The following is a 20,407-nucleotide window of genomic DNA, read 5'->3' as shown; positions in this document are numbered from 1 at the left end:
GCATTCGTTAAAAACCAATGCAAACTAAAATAAAATCCATTTGTTATTTTAATTACTGAATTTTACTTAACATAAATAAAACTAAAACGTATAATTGCCGTTTCGAAAAAAAAAAGAGAAGTAAAATATATTAATAAAATGCAAATTGGGGAGTTATTAAGTCGTTGTCTACTTATAAGACAGATTGATGTATTTCATACGTAGCGACTAGCATTAATTAACTTCGTACTCGTTTGGCGGACGCTTGGGAATACCTCAGCTACTCATTATTGTATACCCTATTTGGTGTCTATGACTGATTCGTTATATACTCCTAAAACGTTATAGTTTAACAAATTTTTGTATTTATGTTCACGTATTGCTATTTTTTTTTACCCACCTCGCTTAGTTTGAACACGATATTAAAACAACTTTAATTTTATGGAGGATACGCCGCCAGCTGATGAATTATCTAAATTATTATGGTAACTAATTGCATTTCGTATTTGGACGATGTAATTAACTCATTTTATTATTCCATTTACAAGCACACCTACGTAAACATAAGACTCAATTAATAAATGTTTTCTATGGTAAATCGTCAGTTGTTTATGTATTTTTTCGTAGGTACGGTAATCGAAATTCCGTTAACGTGCCACCTTTACCTTGATATCTTACCTTCTTTGGGAATAGAATTTTTGGTTTTCCCGTGTAAGCGGAATATGATGCCATGTTATCGACTTTCGTAACAACCATAATTCGGTAAAGAGCACTTAATCCGGCACGAGCAAACACTAGTTAAAACGAGAAATATGTAAAGTAAACGATTCGAGAATTTTCGTTGATCACGTGTATAAGGTTATAGTGACTCGTTAGTAATGTTGCGAGATTACGGTCCCTTTTGCCTACGTATTGAGATCACAAAGAAAGTTTCTTTTCGGTTGATTTTCGTCGCAATAAGCTTTTAATCCTTGGACGCTTTGTGTCCACGTCACCGACGTCGCGGCATTATTTGTACGCGCATCTAATATTTGTACAACTGTTTTATTCACAACCAGTTTAATAATAAATATTATTCGAGCACTCATCAAATTTGCAGTCACATTTTAGTATCGTCGCGGACTAAATACGAACGGCGCATACATCACACCACGCGCAAGTCTTTTTCCAAACTGATTTTTGGTCGGCTTCAACTGTTGCTTTTATCAATTCAACCGGTGCGTCCCTCCCTCCATCATGTCTCTCGCTCACTCACAGTTCGTAACGGCTTTGAAGAAAAGCGATAGCGTCGTCGACGCGTCTCGTTCACGATATAAGTACGCCGATAGTGAATTCATATAACGACATATGTATGAGACATGTTCTGTATATTTAATATATTTATTGTATTTATATTTACCATAAAAGAGCCTGTAGAGCAGACGCCAATGTTTTACATATTATTAATTTATATTCTATTTCATTGTTGGTTATTAAGAAGCAATCAGTAATATTTGTGATTTTTAAAGAATAGACTTATTATTAAACTTCAAATGCAAAAATGTTGTTAAACTTTAAATAATTATTTAATATTAAATAAAGGAAAAATATTATCTGTTTGCTTTTATTAACAGACAATACGCCTACGAAGTGACGTGTGGTAGATACGTGCTTATTATTGTGGTAGACTAATCCATCCATAGCACACCTACTGTTATGAGGAAAAATTGTATTATTTAATATAAAATTAATTAACTAAATTATCATAGTTTAAAAATGTTATATAATGCATTTATTTGTTAATTTTAAATAAGGATTTTTTATTAAAAGATTGATTAAAAAGGTACTTAATGTGATATTAAATATTTTAAAATAAAGCTAATTTGGAATAAGAGACATTTGACTTCGAAATCGATATTCGAAGCGAATTAAATGCATCAGATTCACATACACAGTTATAATTCCGTCCTTTGTGAATAAGGGTAGGTGGTACCAGAAAGGAAAATCAAGATTTACAAGATGATTCACGAAGACCTAAGTATCATTTCTTGTTTTTCAACGAATCTTTACTCACATGTACCTACAGTTTTGAATAAAATGACGATTCCAGTAAATTTTACTTTTTGAAAAAAATCTTATCAAATTAATAAATAAATATTATTATATAATTATTAATATATTAGTTATTCTGTTAAATTTATCATTTGATTATACACCAAGTATTTTATTATATAAAAATATATAAAATCAATTCGAAATTTTATAAATTATTCTATTATAATATGATTTTATGAACAGAGCTATTAAATAAAGTAATATTTATTGGCTGGCTAATTATATTTCTATGTAAGGATGTTGAAGGTACGAGACAACGTCGTAAATAAATACAATTTAACGAAGTCTTTGTTTGTATAATAATCATTTTATGAAAATAATAATTGTCACGCATTAAAAGATAACATTGAAAACAATTAAATTGAAATATTTTAATTCTAAATGAACGTGTTGTTCTTAGAAATTTTAATAAAGAACAATTAATCTTGTACACAACCACCTAATTTAACATTAATGTTATTTGAATCAACTTTACAATTTAGTTAATTAATTATGTAATTAAAATATAGATCAGTAACATAACTATTTGTAAAAATTTGTTTAATGTTAGATGTAAGTACCTTTTTATACAACTAATTTACAAATTATCTTATTTATTTAAATGATCAATCAAGAAGTATTTCTATGAAAATATTATATTATGACGATTGTTAGCTAGAAATGTATGATGTTTATATTCTACGCGTTATGTTTCCATTTAAACATGTTTAAATCGATTAGATCGACGGTAGCCGAGCAGCAGATAGACAGAGAGCAGGCTTGATCTCAGCAGTGGAACGTTTACAGACTTTTATTCTTATTTTGACTTTACTTTTAATCAAATTACAAACTAATTTATCTGTCTTAATAATAATAATGTAATCATATTGTCAGGCTTTAAGAACAAAATAATAATAAAAAGCTCGCCTGTTTTATCAAATACTGACGTTGACGGACTGACAGACAGCCTATTTTTTGAAAAGTGTAATCTTTTTTATGAATTAGGTGAATATTGAATAAGGGTTATAGAAAATGAATTGTCTGAAAGTGTTTAGTTGTGGGGGTTCATTTGTATGGAAGCCCCGATAGAGATATGGAGATGTGAAAAGGAATAAACACTTATACCATCGGCATTATAGTTAGAAACGTCACTAAAGTCTTTATTTATTTCTATGTATGTACGGTAAAAAAGGCTAAGTAGAATAACTTAACAAAAACTAGAAAATATAAGAAAAATCTGATGGGTCCTAGAATTATCTGATGGGAAAAACCATCGAGTATACGATTAGTTCAATGTAAGTTGTAAATTATTATTTAGAAAAAAATCACTGCTGTGTATGTGATGATAAAAGCGTGTTACATAGATTATACGAAAATCGGTCTCAGATCAAATTATTTATTGAGTTATGTTTAGCAAAAAAAAAAAAACTTTTGTTATTCTTAAAAAACAAAACACTTTTAAAGTGTAATATGATTTAAAAGTTTTATTTACGTGAGTAATAGGTAATAATTTTATAAACTTGGTAGTCAGTGGAAATAGAAAGCCATGACACATAGTTGTCGCGACATTGTCGTCAACGGCGACTTGCGCCGGCGCCGGAGGGCGACATACTATTTTCAGTAATTTTGACTCAATTCCATTTGACTAAAATATATATGTGATTTAAAACATTTTTATAAACTTTTGTATCTTATCATTGTAAATATTATTTAGTATTTTTCGTTATTGTTTCGGAGTATTCTACGCTTTAAACTGTTATGATATATAATTTTTTTCAATAGCGTGAATCTGTCTACTGGGTACAGAATTATTTAACCTGACTAATATTTTAAGTGCAAAAGTTTGTATGGTGGGATGTCGATAGAAATAAATTTTGCCTGTGACCATATTAAAATTTTTGTATATACCCATTAAAAGAATCTCCAAGGATTTTCGTTTCGTTCGTGATGATTCGTAACGTATATGAAATTGTTTTATATTAAATTAACGACCTGGCCCGGCTTCGCATGGGTACAATTTATTAATAGCGAAAATGATTTGATATAAATCTAATTGATACTCTTTCGCACCGAGGAAAAATATATACAGCTTTTAAATAAGTCGAATTTTGTCCCAGTGATTATGGGACGATAGCTGCACATAAAAAAACGGTTATGGTCTTATTTTGAAGAGCTCCAGCCGTAGATGTGCAGAAAAATCGTTAAAGAGGATTCTTGATTGCAATTTATTAAATTGTTATGATTTACTACAAGCGGAAAAAGTTACTGGCCACGTAGAGAGCGGCGCTATGGCCGTAAAAAAAAAACAAATGTAAATCGTGCGAACAAACGCTGTCAGTTTACAATGAAATCAAATCAAAACAAAACCTGCCATAGGTTTCGTAATTCCTTAAAAATTTTTTTTGAATAAACGCTAAGTTTCGCGGGAGATGCACTAGTTACAGTTTATTCGTTTATCTTAAACGCGGCATTGGCAACTCTTACTAAATAAAAAGTAAGATCGCGGTTTAATCCAAAGTAACATATTTTATTTATTCAATGAGATTGAGATTGAACACTTAAAGTGTGCCGACATTTTAATTTTAGCATTTATATAGACAACATTTACGGTCTTATTTACTAAAAAAATATATATTAGGTTATTTTCTTTTCCGAACCGGTGGTAGTGTTTAATTTGACTATCAATAAGTAAGTGTAATGCTTTTATACTGAATAAAGGAATTTGAGTTTGAGTTAAACAAAATTGTATATTCAGAAAGCTTGCAACGAGAAATTTGATAAATACAAAAAGCACATGAAAATTCATCGAAGACCGCCCAACGGTCTTACATTATTTAAATAATTAACTCAAATTATTGTTATATAGTTAATTTTATAATTGTATTCATATCATCCATTCCATTTTAAATTAATTTAAGTTCCTCGGACTATGTTAACTTGTTAATTGTCCATTTAGTTTATAAGCTATGTAATTGTATTATAAGATATGTAAATTATGAAATGATTATTATATAAATAAAACATTTATTATTATTATTATATCGATTTGGTTCAGATATACAAGTAACGAAGATAACATCTTGTTTATTCGGAGCGTCGTTTTTAGTCATCAGCTTACATCTATCAATATTTTCAGAGAGTTCGAGGTAACCATGACATCATTGCAAATTTTAACTTTTTTTTATCGTGAATTAATGATAAGTATATTAACGATGATCTGTGATAGTACAGAGGCTGGAGTACGTACATTTTTACTGAAGATTACTTGTTCACGTACTTGATTTGTGTGTTATTCGTGTCGTGGTAGGCGGTTAAGGCAGGCGTGAGGAAACCTGAGTCGGGTAATATACTTTCACATGTATTTCCAGTAAGCCACTACCCCCAGTAGTGGAATGCGCTCCAAAAGCATTTCCCTAAAGAGAAGAGGACTCCAGTAGAAGGATAATCACGCAGATTTTTGAAGCGAATATTTTTTTTTTTTTAGTGTGCAATAATAATATTATTTATTACATTTTAATAAAATCAAAAAAAACTTTATTTAAGTAGAACTTTGAAAGTCTTTTTGAATCGTAATGGTATTAGATTAAAATTTAATTTAGAGCTACCACCGGCTCGGTATACTGTAGTATGTAGTTAACATATATCACAGCCACATTTATTTAATTTTATAACATTGGTAGGCGGATGGGCCACAACTATACTAAATATTACTGTTTGGCGGTAGAATTTATGATGAGTGGGTGGTGCCTACCCAGACGGGCACGCACAAAGCCCTACCACTATGTAAATAAATAAATTTTCATAATTATGTAATTAAATTTATGTACTTATCCTTTGTAAGGAAGTCTTTCATTGTCTATATATTCATGTACTGTATAAAATGATTTATTTATTAACTTTTATTTATTATTATTGTGTACGTATTTGTAACCGTTTCATCGTCTTATTGACTAAAACATATTATTTAACTTCACCTGTCGAACTATTTTCGTAGAATATTCTACAGTAAATGCATTTCCACGTACGCAACATGTCACGGTTTTCTTCAATTTCATATCACACCCAAAATGAACTGTAACACCCAAAAAGAACTGTAACACTTTTTACGCACACAATATAAGCATACGTCTACATCAATTAATAATTTATACAATTCTGTCGCTAACTGACAAGAAAATTAAATCCTCATTCGAGCTAAAGCGAAATCAGCACAAATCATTTACACGACCGATATTTTCTACGATTACGCGTTTTGTATTGTATTGTTATGCAATTTAAATTGGCACACGATTTTTCCCTTCGAAGAACTGAACAAAATCATAACATATATAATTTGGCTATCGTTTTAAAGTTTTTAATCGTTATGTTTTAGAGAGATATGGACATATAATATATATTATAATGAAAATATGAACTCGATGTGAATTAATAAGTTTATATTATATAACTATGGAAAATTGTTAAATACATAATTATATCTAAACATTATTTTTCAGTTACGGGATGTTCAGTTTAAAAGTAAATAGTTTGTATTATAATATAGTTTTAAGCCCATATTAAAAAATCATACTTTAAAATAATTTGTTTATATTCAAACTTGTAGGTATTACGCGGTCATTGGCACTTACAATACTGAACGTGGACGTGTATACCTTTGCGCTTGCGCACCTTTCGACACCGATACAAATTGCTCTCCCAGCAGTTTATATGGAAGCACGTAAGCAAATCTAACTTACTACCAATGTGTACGTAACGTAGGCATTTGTTTTAGAAGTTGATTCTAATATCCTTTCCATAAAATAACTCGGTATTAAAAGGAAAAGAACTAAGATAATTATTTATGTGAAATATTATAAAAAGTGCTTTCCTATTTTATTAAAATGACAAAATATTCGTGACGTAACTAACATATATATAATATATATGAGAGCAATATCCCGACTGACTAATTAGTAATTATGAATGGACAGAATACATAGAAATCATATCTTCGTTCGTTAAGAAACCTTCGTTCTTTAATATATGGATTGATTTCAAACTTCATTCAAAAGACCCTTCAGAACGTATCATTATACACGTTTTTAGACAAAATTATTGCACTAAAGACTAACTATTATACTTTTTTATCTATGTTCGAAGACAAGACGGGCAACACTAGTTGGTCTTTAAAATAATTAAATAGACTTTGACAAATCGAAATCTGTCGCAATGGCCGTACCTTTATAATGTATTTTGTTTTGTATTATTAATTTTAATAATATTTCGTAAGATCGAAACGTTAGCGCTAGTAAGGGATAACATTCGTGTACTAGGCGTAACTATTGCCTTGTATATGTTAATGAGCCCTTTGATGTTTAGGATAATGGGTCTCAAGGAAATATTTTCTTAGACTTCTTGCGTCATACAATGTTAACAATTTATAATAATTTATTGTACATCGTTTACCCAAGAGTTTGTTTTAAATCAACGAAATAATGTTCGCATATTTATTAGAAAATATTTGCTTAATTACTGTTTTAACCATCTGGCTCTCGAAAGACATTTGGTTTGTAATTTTATTACAATGCGCCTACAAGCTGAGAGAGAACATTGTGTTAGACCCTATCTAGAGCAATGTTTCCTGATTTATTTTTAATGAAATATTTCTCGTACACGACTTGAATGAAGTATATATTAATTTTGATTTGAATATATGTCATACGGTAGTTCTTATGTGTTATTAACAGTTTTCTAATGAGAAGTTCCAGTAGGCGATTTTCATTACCCTTTTGTGTGTATACTTTTCGCAGCCCCTCTCTCCTACCAGATGTAAAAAGATTTATTGTTGAATATTACTAATTAAAGGAAGTCGTTAAAATAATTAATTCATTCAGTCATTAATTTTAAAACGTTTTTAAAAAGATTTAAAAGAAAAATAACAGACGATGAAATGCATTGCTCAGGCGAAGGCTTTTCTATTTTTAAATAAATTTAAATATAAGATTAATTAATTTATATGAAATTTGATACAAAAAGAAAGTAAGCTTTGTTTATTTCGATATGTTAAGAGGCAAAGTTCATATGGGATCAATGACACTGTAATCCGATCTGAAAGTAACGAGATATTCGGTTCTTTATACTTAAAACTAAGACTAAAAGTACGAGTATTAAATACGTGACGATGTAATAATTACAATTTTGAGTAAAAATAATTTGAGTGTATATACTACGCATATTTATAAGTACCTAATTATTATATATAAAAAGCTATAACAATTTTTATAAGATAACTTTGGTCGCTTCATCTCCGAGTTGATTCAATAAAAGTCTCTCGCAAGTCTCTAATCGAGACTTCTAGCCTAATTCTAAAAACCAAATATTTTTAATTTATTTTTAAATAATAGATCGAAAAATTCGTTTTTCTTTTGTGGTGATTTAGTGATTACAAATACTTAAGAATTGTTAAATTTGTGTATTTATTCGAGATTTTTTGATAGAAGATCTCATTCCTAACAAATTACAAATCAAAAATCGACAATGGATTCGATAAAGGAGCCCAAAACTAAGCGACGATTTTTACATTTCAACTGTGCTTCTATCGACGGTAGTAGATTTCATAAATTTAAATTATTTGCAACACGTGTTTAAAATAATTTGCTCTTAAGAAACTGCGTATTAAGCGAGTAAAGCGGTATCGAATGAAAACAACAGAAAACCGAATACAAATCATGTATCGCTGATATTAGTAATTGGATATTTCGTCGAGCCTCCAAGACGCGTGGGAAGCAACAAAAAACTGCTACGTGAGGAAAAGGTATTATAATAATATATACCTACATATAAAACACGAGCAATTGTCCTCGTATCCGTTTCACTTAATATTCAGTTCAATTATGTGCAGGTATTATCTTAATTTATTTAATGTTTAATAGTTTTTTATTGTATAGTAAACTAACGACCCGTCCCGGTTTCACCCAGGTGCAATGCTAATATTAAATATACTACAGAATGTCTTATAACGTTCACAGTTTTTCAGTCGTTAGACAATGCAAATCGCTAGGTCCCTGCGTTTTAAATTTGTAATATCTTCGAAAATATTCATTCATATTACATGCTGTAAAGGGTCATATTGATCTGGATGATGATTAATGCTGTATTGCTTAAAATCGCTTCGAAAATAAGTCATTATTTCTCGAAAAAAGTAAAGGATAAAAAATGGTGTCAGCTTCGTTGACGCCCAGCCTCCAGTGGCGGACTGGGGGGAGTTCGTCACATTCCCACGTGGAGGATGAGGGGGAAGGCGCGTACTAGGCGCGCTTTCCATGAATATTCAGCCGCTTTACGGCGGCTGCCGCTGTTGCTAATGTTCGCGGTTGCATGCCCTCGGCGATCCCCTGGCCTCACCATGCGGCGGCATGGTGGAAACCCGGGGATAGTTTTAGTGGGTAGGACAGGGCATTAGCATTAGTGTGCCCTGGCACGGGGCATTAGATCCCGGTTGAGTCCCACATACCCGTCCCGGTCCCCCGATCGAGCGGCATGCGTAAATGCATTTCCTCCTCGTAAAACCAAAAAAAAAGGCCTCACCCTCTCACGAAAAAAAGAATTTGATCGTATTCAACGACACTACTCTAAAGTGGTTTGGTGAACAATTTTACGGAGGAAAAAAAAATCATCCGACACATGCTGGCTGCCTTAAACTTTTTTATTCACCGAAAATTAAGAACCTGGACACTCTTGTTGTACGTGACTGGTTTCACAAATCTTGGATTTTATTCAAAAATAGGCTATCTCATAAGTCTTTATGGTATAGTCAAATATTGCATCGTATAATTGACGATAACCTTTCAAATCAATCAAACAAATTCTTTATCGTCATCATCCTTATTGCTTCGCTAGTCCTTATTTATATAGAGTCTGGTAGAGCTATTCTGTAAGAAGAAACTCAAAACAGATCTCAGAACACGAGCGTGAAATGTCAGAATGTGATATGCGAGAATTACTTTAATGTTATAACATTTAAAGGATATACGTATCAAAATGGCGAATCACCGTGAGCCGGTATTCAACATTTCATGTCTCAGATACGAAGTTAATTCTTACAGTATCACACTGCGGTTTTAGTTAGAATGGTTTTGGTAGGCTTCTAAGACCAATTGCAACCTATGCAAACCTTCCATGGAAAATATTCTGTTGAGGGATTTGATCCCTCGTACCTCTCAGATATTTTCCTGTTGAATTTAAACTTTAGATACCAATGGGTTGAAGTCGAGGGATTCTATTATACTCAGCCGGAACACATCGAAACACGGGGCTCATAAGATTTATATTTTACGGTACAACTTATAGTTGTCTCTATCACTTCTGGTTATTTTTCATTTCTATAACAAATTTAGATTATATATAGAACTTCTAAGCCTTCTAATTACGTTAAGATTTAACTATAAAATCGGTTTTATGTTATAATTGTTATAAAAAAATATGTTTAGTTATTTTATTATTAAGTAGTTAAGGTTTGCTATTACAAAATAATTGCAGATATTGCACAAAGCAATTACTATATAAGAACAGAAATAATGTTTAAATTAATGATTATTGAACATGTTTGAAACATCGTAAAGTCATACTGTAATAACATGAGATAATTAAACCGTATACGAGAAGGTTGCAAACTATAATATGACGAGTGTATAAAATATTAGCTGTTCCAATGGCTCATGTGCTTAGGGATGCAGTAGAGCCTACTTATATTTTCAAATGTGAGATAAAAAAATATAAAAATAAATATAGTTTTGACAACCCTATTTCAGTCTAGTTATCATACATAAAATTAAATTTTAGTAAGAATATTTGGATGAGAATCCGTAGTAACGAGACTTTACTGTAATTCAATTCTATCCCTGGTAGAGTAATGAAAATAATTTATAGCATATTGACTAATGATTTAACGACTAAATTTGATTTTCTTCAAATTAGTATTACGATTTATCGATTTAACACACTAAAACTTGATTAGTTTTGACGATATACAGTTTAGTACTATTTATATGAATTATTTCTCTCAATTATGTTATCGCTTGCAATACAAATACTGTAAAAGTAAGATAACTTTAATACCATCTCCCATGCTTTAACAATATTTGTTTATTTATTTACATATATGTATATATATATTTAAAAGTTTAGTAGCTTCTATGTCCTTTCCTAGCGTGCGGTATACAATTATTATTATTATAACGGTATACAATTGATACTGGATTTTTTTTTTAATTCCCATCGACAAGCTAAACAAAGTTTTTATACATTCGTAGTTATATATTTACATGGAGATTCAGATACCTTTCATTACTTTAATTGCTTCATGTTTATAAACAAATACACTATACATTACGCATAGAATAAATTGCTAATTAAAAAAATCCAATCAGTTCTTAAGTACATCTAACACCAGGTCTAAATCAAGACATTAAACTTTAACCTTTATGGGCATGGTGTAAAAACGCCTATATTGGTTTCGGCATTTCCAGTACTTACACACAGAAGGACCAGAAGGACATATGAGACAGTTTATAACAATTTATTTGTATTTATAACGCAGCGTTTTCGATATTAGGTAAATGTGTGAGTCAATTAGACGTAGAGTAAGTGAGGCGATGCGAAAATGATTACTTATATCATCGTAATATCTACAGAAAATAAAAAATATATACTTAATCATAATAATAAACAAAGAACGAATACGAACACACGGTTAGAATGAAGTTGCTTTCGCTTATATTCTGTATTAAATAATAGAGACAATGAAATAAATTGTTTTTAAAATTTCCTTGTGAATTAAATAAATGACAATATATATTTTTAAATAAATTCGTTTATTAGATAAAGAGACAGAGAGAAGGATAAAGTTTGCCTCGAGTTCGCTGGGAGCAAAACGCTTTTCCCTTACGCGACGATTTCTACCAATTCACTCTACTGTAGACCGCGTTAAAGAACTTCGTCCGATAGAACTTAAAATATTCATAATATACCAATTGTATGAGTATTATAACGCTAACTGAAACTTCAGTAACAGCTAATCTTAACTAAACATAGCTAAAAATATGTAGCTTTCTAATGATAAATACTGCTTCATAAATAGTTCCACGTTTTTTAAAACTACGATTCCATCAATACACACAGAAAGTCACATGTAGTCGTCGAACTTATAACGAGCCCTGTTTTTAAGACCCTACTATAAATTTGTCAATTTAGTATGTAGTAGTAGTTATTTTAGTAAATTAGTCATATATATTTAATAATAAAAAATATTATATTGAATATTCTTTAGTGTATTTGTCATCGTACCAGATACGGTTGATCAATTTTTTTTATTTTTTGTCTTATTTTATCTACGTACGTAACTACTACTAATACTAACGTATAACGTACATGTCTAATGGTTAATGGTCTTCTTGTAACATTACACCCATCCCTCGGTGTACTGTCTATACCAAGATAATCTGTTTCTTTTCAGCTGTTCGGCCATGAGAGCAACTTAAACTTTACTTAGACTTTTACAGATTCATTTCATATCTATTGTCGTCACTCAACACATTTAACACGATTCATTAATTCTAGACAAATTATCATTATTAATTAATTTAATTACTTTGTTTGTTTTTTTTAATTAATAAATTATAAGTTAAGTGTGAAATAATAAAATAATAAACAAGAAGCGAGACACAGGTCCTACCGGCCCGTTAATCTTCGATGTCATCAATTTAAATTAATTGAGATAAGAAATAATTCAATTCAATATAAATCTAAAATTATACTTTTTCATTACATAATAGCAATCTTTTAATAAACTGATAATTCTATCAATGAATTTGACGTTTACTATTGTTCATTTACATTGCGTTTTGTTTCAAACACGTGTTCGCAAGCCCCGCTTTATCTCTAGAGCACGTGTCTATAATGTCAACAGCGAGTGGTGTTGAATTTCGCCACAGACAACGCTGACAAGAGCCTGTGATTATCACTAGGTAGGTTCTAAATGAAACACGATTAATGGCACGATCAGTTTTTAAAAGGACCTCTCATTTACAATTGGATTAATCAGCAGTTTTCTTCTTCTTTTTTTGTGCCAGTATTACATTATATACATTTAGTAGTACATTATTTTGATCTATCTCGTAGGGTTCAGCCATAGTTCGCAATGGAAGCGTAAAAAATGTGTTTATTAACGACATCACTTTAGAAACCTTTAAAATTATCAGTGTTTCTCTACTACATTGTGCATGTACTATACATATGAAGCTTCCTCTTGAATCAATCTATTTATTAAAAAAAACCGCATCAAAATCTGTTTTGTAATTTTAAAGAGCTTAGCATACATATGGACAGACAGCGGTAAGCGACTTCGTTTTATGCTATGTAATAATTGAAACCTATTGTTTAAACTTATGCTATTCTTTTAATTCAAATTAAAAAAAAATTGTCATTGTTATTTAATTATTCTCGAACATTGTTAATTATATATATTCATTGTGTATGTTATTTAATACATACTATAGTAGTTATTTAATGAATGTATTTGATTGTTTTTATGTGTTTGGTGTTAAAATGTCATATATTATTAGGGGGTATCATTTAATGCATTGACGGCACAGGTATATTGTACATATCTTTAAATTTTTTTAAACTCTTTGTTATAACGGTATTAGGTTTGTTCGGATTTGACAAGATTTTTAAGACATGTTCTACTTCATATCTGATATCAACTTATCATATCAAAGGTCTAAATTGACCTGATTATGTTTCTATGTGTTATACATTTATCTCAGCTTCACCGGAAATGACCACATTCCATCTCAAACAGATCGAGTACTAAAAGATAATATAATGTATAAGGCTATTATAAGGCTTTCTGTATTGCTTCGATACGATGTACTGATATGTTTGAAGGATAAGTGAGCCGGTGTAATTACAGACTAGACTAGACTGAGATAACATATAGAGATATTTAAGCTGTTATTTAGATATGCCAATAAATGACAAGGTCGCAGAGGTAGCGTTCCTGTTTGCAAACCCTGGGTTGAGGTCATTAAAATGTATCTATGTTTTACCGTTGAAATAATCCAAGTAATCGCCTGGAGTTTGGATTTTGGCAGTGTTAACCTTCCCGTGCTCCGTAGACCCTATGGCGAATGGTCTTATTCTAGTCGTGGATTTTGTGCCACTTTGCTGGCACACAATCTTACTATAATTTGATGTCTTACACAGCTACATAATGGGCCATTGCCGAAAACGGCTAGAGAGTCTTCACTATCACCATTATTTTTGTGTATATGACATAATAAAAAATGTATATCTATTTAATTAAATAAATAACTGTGGGCTAATTCTACGTATTTATAATATTACAATTTGTTAGTAGAATTAACACCGAATCGTGTAAACAAAATTTATTTCTTAATAATATATAAGTTATTATATTATAAACATAAGTAAATTGGTAAAAGCAGTTTAATACGCATACATGTACTATTACTGAGGTCCTGCTTTTGGGTAATAACACTTACTGTAATAGCTGGTTTTAGATAAATCTTCGCGAATTTGTAAGACATAGATATTATTTTGTGATTGCTTCCTACCATTTATTAAGGTCTGCTAGCTATTTAAGTCAACAGTTTTAATCTAAAAGCAATATATTTTCTGCATATATACCTGATTTCGGAAATAATTGTGTGACGTGAATAGTTCGTGCTATCGCAGAATATTATTTCTGATATTCGTCCAAGTCATTAACGTTAAATTAAGTTCGAGCATTGTTTTCTATTAATTCTTAAACTATATATATATAACGGGGCGAGATCACTTTGATTGTTGATTTGGATAATTAATGAATAGTTGGCAATAATGTTTGAATGCTGATTTACTTTTAAGAGCGGGTCACCCCGAATGGAGTTGTAAGTGTCATGGCAACGCGAGTCATTATGTTTTGACAAGTGATTCGAATGCGATGGTTGCTTGCAAACCCATTTGCTCTTAATCGAGATGAATTATTGTAATCTTTTGATATTATTGTGGTGTACCATTATTTAATCAATCAATACAGTGATTAGACGATATTAAATACGTTTTATTTTGTGAATATCTCCATTGCACGCCCACATAGTCTTCCAAATGTCGAATCAATCCCCGAACCAAACTGTTCGGCATCCTGCTCCTCCGACATATATATTATTTTTATATCTTTATTTTTTTATACTTATGACCTATATAAATATATATACCTCAAATGCTCCACTAACCTTGAAAACTAAATTATTATGTCCCTTGTGCCTGTAGTTACACTGGCCCACTCACCCTTCAAACCGGAACCCAACAATACTAAGTATTGCTGCTTGGCGGTAGATTATATGAGTGAGTGGTACCAACACATGGTACTTACACAAAGCCATACCACAAGTGAAACAATTTTTTTATGTCTTAACTTTACTTGAATGTTGATGAATATATTTTTAAGATATCTGTCAAATAATATTATTTGTCAAGAGTGTATAAAAACATATGTGTATACTTATCCCAGTTGATGTTTAAAATGGTGCTCTAAACGCTGGGCGAATGATAACAATATTAACAATCACGAGTAGGTACACCTTATTTATAAAATGAAGGTTTCATTGTTAAAACAAAGCGAACGGTTACACGCTAATCAAACGTACGCATTTAATGTTGATATTTTATCAGGCTTAGTGTAACCAATGTTTACCAAACCTAATTCGTCAAGAGAAACTAATATCATAATATAATTCAAATTAGAATGATGAGAAATAATAATATTAGATAAGCACGATCGTGTTATGTTTTTACTTTTTTAAATAGGCAAAGACAAAACATTTCATACCTCATTCTATTCTGCTTTTAAATCGATTTTTTTATTGTATTAAAGAGCTTTAGTGTTATAAATAAAATATTATTGGAATTAAGAGTTGAAAAATGTTCGAAATATTCTAATCTATATTGTAATTACTATTCTTTTAACTTTAACTTATAGATTTAAGAAACAAAACTAGTAATATTATAAATGTATAATTACTTCGAGAAAAGTTACATTTTGTAAATTAATTGATTTGGGTGAAATAACTTTTGTATGTAAAATAAAAATGTAGTGTCCGCGGCATATGCCTACTTAGCTGAAAGTAAAGTTTCTACTAAGTTTCTCTATGTCGTAGCCGCATATTAACCTATAACGATAAGTCACGTAATTTTATATATCGAATATAAAATTACGTGACTCAAAATTCGACTGAAAAATATAACCCAAATAAGTATGCCAAAAAATGTATGTCAAAGTATTATTATGACATTAAAGTTATGCCAAAGAAGATGAATTCAAAAATATGCGAATCAAAGGGATCCCGTAAGAATGCAATAGTCGAATTTTGATCAATTTGGCATTGGAATTTTAACGCCAGGGGGCGATGGTGGGCGGTGGTGGACGCTGGTGGGCGGAGCGTCTAAACCCTAAATTGTAATGACCCGTTTCCATTCACCGGCACCGATAAGCATATATTTACAGTGGTTTATTATATTCCTATATATTGTATGTATCAATAAGAAACATTTTTGTACTCACACATACCTATAATTTTAATTCAAAAGCAAACCTCCAGTAATCGATCGTTTTATATTATCATATAAATAAATTAACTCTGCGGAAACTTCACTAATTTCAAGTTTGAAAATTATGGAGTTAGCTTAATATGAAATCCTAATGCTTTATTTCTAAATGATCAATATTAATCTAATACGAATATACAAGGTTTTTATTTGTAATACCTTATTGAATAAAATAACACTAAATCATTGTAATGAAGGTTTTGTTTTTAAATCTAGAATATTCACCTGACAAGCATGAATTTAATTTTCTTATACATCAATACAATACTTTTGCTTTTTTTTTGAGCCGATGATGAAATTCTCAGTTTTTCTTTTTTTTTTGTGGTTTTTATTTATGCCAAAAATAATTCTCAGTTAACTTTTATCTGATCAATAAGTTTGACATTTGACAGCATTTGCAAAACATCATTTTTAATCTGGTTCGTATTTTCTGTGTTTGTCATTGTTAATATGATGAAACATATATATTTACGTAACAAAATGAACCTAATATTGGTCGATGAAGTCAAACAAGATAATGCTGATTTCGTATCTCCGTTACGTCAATCTGAATAACATCAGTACGAATATCAGAATGATAAACGTCATGAGCGCACGCGATAAGAGATAGCATTATCGAAATTTTAATTTCAAAGAACTACTTATCTAATACCATTATTATGATACAACTTCCTCTTATTTCCGACATTATCCTTTAAACGTAAATGTAAAGGAATGTTATTAAATAATATAACATATCACAGATAATATATCAATGTATTATTCTTTATAATCTGGTAATGTCCCTTTTACATCGCATACCGGTGGAACTTAGCAATCTCGCCGGCAGGACATCTTATTAGAGTCTGTATAAAGTTATTTGTTTAAGTTTAGTGCCTGCCCACGTGCCCTGAGATAAATTAGAATATTATGGTTTTATTGTGGCTCATTCATTGACCACTTCCACCGACCATTTGACCTCCGTTTAATAGGACACTTGACACCGTCGCAACATAATACGTCTAACTAGCTTAACTGATCATTCGGTAATTGTTGTGATTTTGTCTAGAATTCACATTATCAAGTTAGAGTTTAAGGAAAGTTTAGTATAGTACTTAGACGTGGATATAATAATACCTACAAGAAAAGAAAGATGTTTACACCTTTAAAGACGTATCACTTTGAATGTTACCCACATCCGTTATTGATTTTAAGTGCTTAGTGATAAGATGATGGTGTAACTTTTTCAATAAATAAAATAAAAATAAAGTATGATGATTCCTAAGCGAATTATCACAGAAACTATTTCAATGAAATGGTTATAGTTTTTATTTTGATATCGAAACGAGGCGGTTCACCAGCGTCGCCTCATTCGAAATGTCGTGCTTTATATCAATCTTATTCCAAAATGGCCAAGTCAGTGGTGCATTTCTTCTACATCTAAGAGTGCAAAACTTACTTTTAGAATCAGTTGTTTTTTTAAAGATGTATGGCGTAGATATTCCACAGAAATATACATTGTTAAACTTAGAATAGGAAATAGAGTAAAGGAATGGTGAGCGAACTTGTGTTTGCACTCACTTGTGCACATACATAGACATATGTACATATGTCAGTCAAAGACTACTCTCCCTTGTGAATGTCCGTTGTAGCGGAAATCGGTCAGGAGTACATTAGGAATATTAATAAAACTTATCCTCATTTCCATTACGGTATACAGAATTTCTTATAAACATTATGAATGAATGCGTAATATATTACAGTTACATGAAACAGTGAACGTTTTATTATCGATGAGCATGATTCACTTCATTTCTACCACGAACATTTTTTCCTTTTATGTATTTTTTTTTAAATAATGACTTATGACAAAAACATAGAAACAAATAGATATGTATTACTGGATCCTTATCGGTACCGTTAAAGAGATGACTTGTTTTTTTGTCTATGTTGATTAAGTCACGGTTATTTCGCAGTCATTTCCAAGTACAACACACAATTTATTGTATGAATGTTCTGTCACAACTCACAAGTATTTTAGTATAGATATCGTCAATCTCGATGTTATAATATGCGATTTGTTCGTAGATCTTATTTATTTGTAGTAATTTGAAAGAAAAAATTCAGTTAAGCCGTATATTAATAACTAACTAACTTTACTTGTTATTTTATGTTATTTTATTTTATAATCGGAAGGGAGAGTATACAAAGTATTTATAGTTTTGTCTTTGATGATTTGCACCACTCGTTTAAGTATACTTTAACAAACATTTATTTCAATCTGTCAGGATTTTATTATTTTTAAACATAGTATCTTGTACTCTGGTAAAACTCTTGGACTCAGCTGCACTTATTATGTGATTAACGGTGATACGCTATGTTGATGTGAATCCTTTGAACGTTCAATTTGTTATAGTCGTATATAAATTTCTGACATTTCACGAACGTGGTCAGTGCTCGGTATCTAGTTTTTGCATAAGGAATAGCTCTACAGAAACCTCATTGATTCATAATGATGAGGTACATCTAATATTACTTTCTACTGAAAGTGATTCTGTAGGCAAGAACTCATCGTTAACCCATTTGGCCGTCCTGTTTTATCCTCCCTTCGTGCTTAGGCATGCTAAGCATGAGATTAACATTCTACCCAATCATTCTTATTCGTCATATTTGACTAAACAAAGTGCATTTTCCTTTTGTTACTGCAGAACTTCTTTCCGTTTTAACTGAGTCACATTATAACATACACAGAACTTATCACTCACCGCTATACAGCAATATTACACAATACGAAACTTACCTGTAATAAAATAATGAAAATCTTTGATAAATCTTGAATAATAAATGTAGCTTGCTGATTCATGTATTAGTCAAGTTTATGGCGAGACGAGCCCTTGATATTGTTTACTTTCTTAGTAACGATGGTGGATAAGAGATTTGAAGCAGAAATATAGAACAGATTCAACAATGGCAGTGGCATCAACATAAATATACCGAGACATTAATATTTGTATGGCGAGACCGCGCATATCTGTTTATACTTCCTACATTTCAAGTTCTAGAAGTTTTACTATAAAGGGAAAATGTAACAACGTTATATAATTCCAGGAAGCAATTGTAAAACTATCTTTGTAAATTGATTTATTAATTAAATCAATATCGTTTATAATATCCCGTTGATCTATTGATTGATATATATGGCTAAAGATTCCGAGGTTTTCGATTTAAGTCGATAATGAAAAATTTTATGAGTTATTCTGTCAACAAAATGTCAGTAACTTCGGACTACTGCTGAGAATTTCTATCAGTGTTGCACTTTGAATCGGAAAGCAAAACTATTGGTGCTGTGTTCTATATCTGTCAGTGTACCTTGTCAGTGTCATGATGGATTGTCAGCTCATCAGATTATAAGAGTGAGAGGCCAGAAAGAACATTTATGCAAGCATATATACATAGTTGTATAGCCTTTGAGATTGGATCGATGGTCGAAAAGAGCAATAGCAATCAGTAAATAACGTCCCGGTTTTTAAATCAGACATCCTGTTTTAAAAGTTTTTGCATATTGTATAAACTTTACAAAGAAGAAATAGCAATAAAAATCAAAATATACTATATTCAAATAGTCTTTTAAAAGTAAAAGCTACCGCCGCGGGTTCGAATGTCGATTCTACCGAGAAGAACCGGCGTGAAACTTAGTAGTTACTCTTTTCCAATGCTAGTAATAAAAAGA

The 20,407-nt window shown here is 30.8% G+C and overlaps 1 protein-coding gene across 10 annotated transcripts in view; it reads right to left on the bottom strand.

Moving 5' to 3' along the window:
• Positions 1-20,407, bottom strand: part of Sarm (Sterile alpha and Armadillo motif) — a 74,702-nt gene that overhangs the window by 31,492 nt on the left and 22,803 nt on the right. For 4 of the 10 annotated variants that reach the window (XM_026639589.2, XM_026639590.2, XM_026639591.2 and 1 more), the window contains exon 1: positions 658-1,155. The exons of the other annotated variants lie outside the window; for them this stretch is intronic. In XM_026639589.2, the coding sequence (XP_026495374.1) occupies positions 658-735 (78 nt within the window). In that variant the 5' untranslated portion in view covers positions 736-1,155. Of the gene's footprint in view, positions 1-657; positions 1,156-20,407 lie in introns of those variants that run through there. 10 annotated transcript variants of the gene reach the window in all.

Source organism: Vanessa tameamea, chromosome 8 (assembly GCF_037043105.1).
Source record: "Vanessa tameamea isolate UH-Manoa-2023 chromosome 8, ilVanTame1 primary haplotype, whole genome shotgun sequence".
Taxonomy (NCBI): Eukaryota; Metazoa; Arthropoda; class Insecta; order Lepidoptera; family Nymphalidae; genus Vanessa; species Vanessa tameamea.
Note: the sequence above shows the minus strand (reverse complement) of the source record. Positions and strands in the feature narration are given on the sequence as shown.